General features: G+C 41.7%; 1 protein-coding gene across 1 annotated transcript; it reads right to left on the minus strand.

The window, feature by feature from the left end:
• Positions 1 to 393: 393 nt before the first annotated feature.
• Positions 394 to 3,321, minus strand: LOC135474978 (peptidase inhibitor 16-like). Its single transcript, XM_064754688.1, has 5 exons — positions 3,070 to 3,321; positions 2,231 to 2,327; positions 1,939 to 2,048; positions 1,216 to 1,325; positions 394 to 487 (listed from the first exon to the last, which is right to left on the minus strand). Exons 1-5 carry the CDS (start codon positions 3,319 to 3,321, stop codon positions 394 to 396), a joined length of 663 nt encoding a protein of 220 aa, XP_064610758.1.
• Between the last annotated feature and the right edge of the window lie 2,299 nt (positions 3,322 to 5,620).

The raw sequence follows: 5,620 nt of genomic DNA on the forward strand, positions 1-5,620 counted from the left end.
CTCGGGAGCCGCCGTTTCCTCGGGAGCCGCCGTTTCCTCGGGAGCCGCCGTTTCCTCGGGAGCGGCCGTTTCCTCGGGAGCGGCCGTTTCCTCGGGAGCGGCCGTCGTGGGAGCCGCCGTTTCCTCGGGAGTAATAGGTTCAGTTGACGATACATAATCTATGGAAACCCGGAAATGAAATTTGTATTTTGAAGTCTTATTTTATCCTCTTGTGAACAGTGATTGATTAATGTTCCGATATAACGTGACCTTTAAATCATAAATTAGTTAAAGTATATAAGAACTTCTCCAACTGAACAATGCACCTTGTTTTTTCCATTATAATGCTGATGACAAATCAAAATCTTTTCGGTCTCTAGATCAAAACCTTTTGCACCAAGGTATTTTAATCTGTTAGTACCCACCGCACATGCCGTCTGAACAAGAGCGGCCTTCGTCACAGTGTGAGCAGGGGGGTCCACTTTCATACGGGACACCTTTGGCGGTTCTGAAACAAGACGATGGAAAAAGGTGGATAGACCTTTGTAGATGTTACACATTCGCAAGCAGCTTATCCATAAAATCTGCTATTTCACGAAAATGGTAGACATAAGAATCCAGGAAATATTTAAAAATGGAAAAAATATGCGCAGTTTCAGTTGGTTTTCAAACTTTATCGAGTTTAACCGCGAGCGAATGGTTACGGCTGGTTTCTAAATCGGCAATCAGATTGTACAGCTAGAGCATGTTCATACTAGAACAAAATGATCCCGCAAAAAATTTGGAGCAGTTCTTGCACGAGAACCAAGGAACAATCAGATTCTGGGAATTTAGCAAAAAAAAAAAAAAAAAAACCTTATATTCGGCCAATTTTCGGACTTCCTTTAAAAATGTTTTACTTAGTGAAGCTGCATACAATTATCAAAATAAGAACAATTGAAGCAGTTATTGCCCAAAAACAGAGGGTGAGAGACGCACGTACGGGCGGGGATTTGTCCAATTTGCCCTCACGGAGAGGATACAAACACGCCACAAGACTTACTACAGAGGAAACCCAGTGAAGGAACCCATTCCATATGTTCAAGAATTGGACATGTGAATTCTGCGCTCGATTGATCATGTCCAGAACCGTCAAGCTCGATAAGTGGCCCAATAAAAAAATAATCTCTTTTCTGCTTCTCCATATTATTACGTATGTAGGATTTTGAAAAAATATTGGTTTAATAATGTACATACACTGGACTGTAACTGCAGACGATGATGTACACGTCTTCCATAGCGATACTGTTCATCAGAGGGCAGAAGGTTATTCCACAACCCACCATAGTCGCCGCGGCCCTTACAACCTAGAGTAAAGCAAATATGATCGTTCATTACTGGATTGAGGGGGGGGGGGGGGTACTGGAATGAAGATGGTGCGTGGGTGAATCATGCGTGTACACCTTTCGTCAAATGTCGGTTCGTGGAGAACAGAACTTTATAGCGGAATTCGACAATGCGAGCGCGTTGTCGAAATGTGATACAATCTCATGGTGGCTACACAATATATTTATAATAACTGGTCATCGAGTGACAATGATCGAATTCTGTGATGGAATAAAAAGAACTGCCGTTGAAAAATTTGGTTGACTCCGAAATTTTACAAATCGACCGATTTCATTGCGATCTGGTACATACCACGGGAGATGTCAAAAAACGTTTTGGGGGAAACTTTTGTTGCAGTGTATATTTAGCTAGTGTGTGTGTGACATCCAATTGACAGGATCCTTCGTTCTACAACCGTACTCAAGGACATCGCACTTATACGACGGCGGCCAACATTAAGGTTGGAGGAAACTGGGCATAGTCCCGATAGGAAATCTGACAAACTTCTTTTCACGAATACGATTGGGTTAAATAAAATGTTTTGAGCGACAGGCCGTAGTAGTTTATTCTGATTAAAGTCTCTGGTGACCTTACCTGTTTGTAGTGTTTACAGGTGAGACCAAACTGGCATGCATCGTTGGCATAATCGTAAAACGACTTTTCCTCGTACCAGCCTTTGGTAGCCTCAATCTCGTTGTAGAAATCTGCAAACAAAATAATTGCCTTCAATTTTAGTAAAAGCTAACCCATACTTCACTTTGCGACCACAGAAAGTGCAGTATATGGTAGCTTACGTAAACAGAAATTGGCAATGAAATTCCAAGATACTGGTTATCACATTTTCTTCAAGAGATTAATATTTTCTATCGACAAACTTTTCACTTACAGGACTGGGCAGCGATGTTGACACCAACTTCACTGTACTCTAGATTACACTGGTAGGCTATGTCTTGGGCATGTTCAGCCAGGGCGTCACTCCACACCTGTGGCGAAGAATTATCAGTAAAACCTACGTAAGAGTTCAAACTATCAAAAAGGACTGTTTAACTTGAGCAACTTGTTTATGAAATGGTTCGAAAAACAGTTTTCAATACTGGATCTAAAAGGAAGCCGAAATTCACGGAATTTAACAAACATGCGGCAGACCAGAACTGCGGTTAGATAACGAATGAAGCTCAGGTGGGTACATATAGGTGTAGGGTTCATTAATGACTTAGGGTACACTTGATGGCCATAGTAAACAAACCAAGTGTTCGCACAGCTTTACACGGAGAGCTTTTTATTTATTTGAATGGTGTTTTACACCGTACTCAAGAATAGTTCACTTATACGACGGCGGCCAGCATTATGGTGGGTGGAAACCGGACAGAGCCTGGGGGAAACCCACGACCAGCCGCAGGTTGCTAGCAGAGAGCTTTTTACAGTGACTAATCGTTAACAGTTGTAAAAGTGGTTGTATGGTGGCAGGAGAGTTGAATTCAAAGGATACTTTCTCGCACCAAAGTCAGTATATTTGAGACTCATAGTGGATAAGGTAATTAGTACTTAGGAAAATGGGCAGTGGTAGGTGATTTCCCCCTTGTATTAGACCCCCAAAGGTCGGTTCGTTTACAATGACCTTAGTCAGAAGCCTTAGGCATTGAATATTGAATATTAAATTCATGTAAGATTAATAAAGAGGTGTATTTATTAAAACGCAAGACAATCATGCGCGAAGCAACCTACCAAGCGGTTCATGTTGGCCGCCATTACTTCTTTTCTCAACGCATTATGCTTCTCCAGAATAGCATACTTTTCCGACGGAGTGAAACCTCGCTTGAGGTCGTCATGTTTCCAATGTCCCATAGATGCCTTGTCCGGCACGCGACGTTTGTCTCGGCCTTGGATGGACGGCTTCAGAATGACGGCGGCTTTAACTAGAGCCCACAGACACAAGAGTACCGCCACGGCGAGGACGAGTCGACAGTTCACAGCCATAATTGCTTTCTAAATGGGAATATCTGCACTACACACAAACAACATTAACGAAGAGACCGATCGCGGGTCAACCACACTGTTTTATATGTCTGCTCTTCAATCTATTGGCCAATCGGGCATCTTGCACTCCTCTGATTTGAATATAAAACCGATCCTCGCAACGCTGAGGCACAACATTAACCGCCATAAAAAAACACGACAACGTCTTCATTTCCATACTAACCACAATCTCTTCGTCTCGAATGTAGTTGAGACGGACAGTCCTGATCTAACGTTTGCGTGTGTAAAGTAACAGGACTGAGAACAAAACCAAAGCCGTGCTTGAAACATTACGATAACGGGGTTTGTTTCCAACTAATTTTTTCAGGGTGGTTAGTATTTTTCCCACCAGGGGCCATACAAACTTGACTCCTTGTCTGATTTTGTCTGATTTTTCAGGATGGATACTATTTTCTCCGCCAGGGGCCATACAAGCTTTGTCCTCTGTATTTGTCTAGCTAATTCTAACTAGTCTTTCCTGCAGTCTAATTAAATAATCTTCAAAACTGATTCTTGTCATTGTTTGACTTCAGGTGAAATGCACAAGGAAAGTCTGCCAGACGGGAGTCTGTTTTACCACAGTGATAAACGTAATAAATAATATTCATCAATCATAGTGTGTAAAACATGAAGCAGTCCTTCACTGAGATTATGGTCAAGTGATAAAGTAATACTGGCCGTGTGTTTACTTTATATGATGAATCATTGTATATCAAACATAATCGCTGAGATTATTGAAAACTAAGGAGTTAATATTGGCAGTGTGTTTATTTTGTATAATCCTCAAGGTGTATGCGTTGGGTTTTATCTCAAATGTGAACGTCTCCGGCCGTAAGTGGGAAGGTCTGCCAGCAACCTGCGGATGGTCGTGGGTTTCCCCTGGGCTGTGTCCGGTTTCCACCCACCATAATGCTGGCCGCCATCGTATAAGTGAAATATTCTTGAGTACGGCGTAAAACACCAATCAAGAAAAAAAAAATCAAAAAATCAAATGTGAACCAGATCACTCTGGTGCAGACGCCAGTTCTAACACAGGCGCCCGTGGTGTAAGACAACATGGATTTTGTCACAAGAGAAACATTTTTTGAGCTTGTTCGCAGCAGAACAGGTCTGGGGTGATTGTTATAAGTACGTGTGTACGTGTTGTGCTAAGTATACAACTTACAAGGCTACTAACTTCGTATCAACATGTGTAACTGGCTAGTTTTCTAAATGTTGCTGGCATAGGTGAATACGTAATAGCCCGGAACAAAATATCGCAGTGTGGAGGATGAGGAATGGCTGGCGGAGAGAGTGTACCTGAATATAAAGGCTTGAGATAGCTCTGAGATTGGTGGGCCATGCTCCTAGCTTAGCTTCCACATTAACCGCTCTGAACCGTCACATTCACTTGGTCCTGTCATCTGCGCTGTCTCCACAGTGCTAACGCTGTACGCCACAGAAAGAGGTGTCCCCTGATCTTAAAGTAATTCTGAAGTCATATCACCTCATTATGTGGGAGTAATAAAGGTCATAACATTGCAAACACAAGTAACCGACACACCCACTCAAACAGAATAAGAACTTCGCCAGCCGCCATTTTGAACTCACGTAACTCGGTTGCTAGGGTGGATCTGCTGCTCTTCCCAAAAATTAAGCCATCTTTTTTCACTCATAATTGATTATAGATCACTTCTGTTCATTATTAAAACACAAATTAAAGTTAAAACTCCCAAGTAATTTGTCAATAGCTTTTTAGATGATGTACATCACATTGCTTTCAATCAAATCATGCGACGATTTTGTCTTTTTCCGGACGATACCGAGTGCGACCGACTCAAATTGAAACTGCTGGTTAGCGAAGTTCGGCGTGCTGCCCATGTAACAAGTTCATTAGTGTTAATTGTGACGTTATGGTCTTTATTATTCACTAATAACTAGGTGATATGAAGTAAGAATTACCGAAGGATTACAGAACACATATTTTTGTAGCGTACAGCTTTGACATGTTGAGGATAGCACACGCGGAAAGGCCGACTTCAACGTTAGTGAATGGACGGGTACAGATCTGTATTTTTGAAAGGTATGCTGGGAAGAATGGAACAGATCAAGACCTAAGACTGCTCTATTCTTTTGAGTTTATTTGCAAAGTTTATTTATTCAGGAAAATATTCTGGACTACTCGTAATATGCCAAATAATCAAATTATATATGGAATTTGGTGGGTTATGACTACATGTATAGGTATTCATATTTCTATACTATAAATATCTGTGGAGGC

The sequence above is a fragment of the Liolophura sinensis genome, chromosome 9, assembly GCF_032854445.1.
Source record: "Liolophura sinensis isolate JHLJ2023 chromosome 9, CUHK_Ljap_v2, whole genome shotgun sequence".
NCBI classification, from domain to species: domain Eukaryota; kingdom Metazoa; phylum Mollusca; class Polyplacophora; order Chitonida; family Chitonidae; genus Liolophura; species Liolophura sinensis.

Bases quoted from the DNA above. Each gene is read 5' to 3' on its own strand.
- LOC135474978 (XM_064754688.1), bottom strand. From the start codon at position 3,321: ATGGCTGTGAACTGTCGACTCGTCCTCGCCGTGGCGGTACTCTTGTGT. The intron at 2,328-3,069 runs GTAGGTTGCTTC...TCTTCGCCACAG, and splicing joins CGGCCAACATGAACCGCTTG to GTGTGGAGTGACGCCCTGGC. The intron at 488-1,215 runs GTATGTACATTA...GTCTTGTTTCAG, and splicing joins GTCTGCAGTTACAGTCCAGT to AACCGCCAAAGGTGTCCCGT.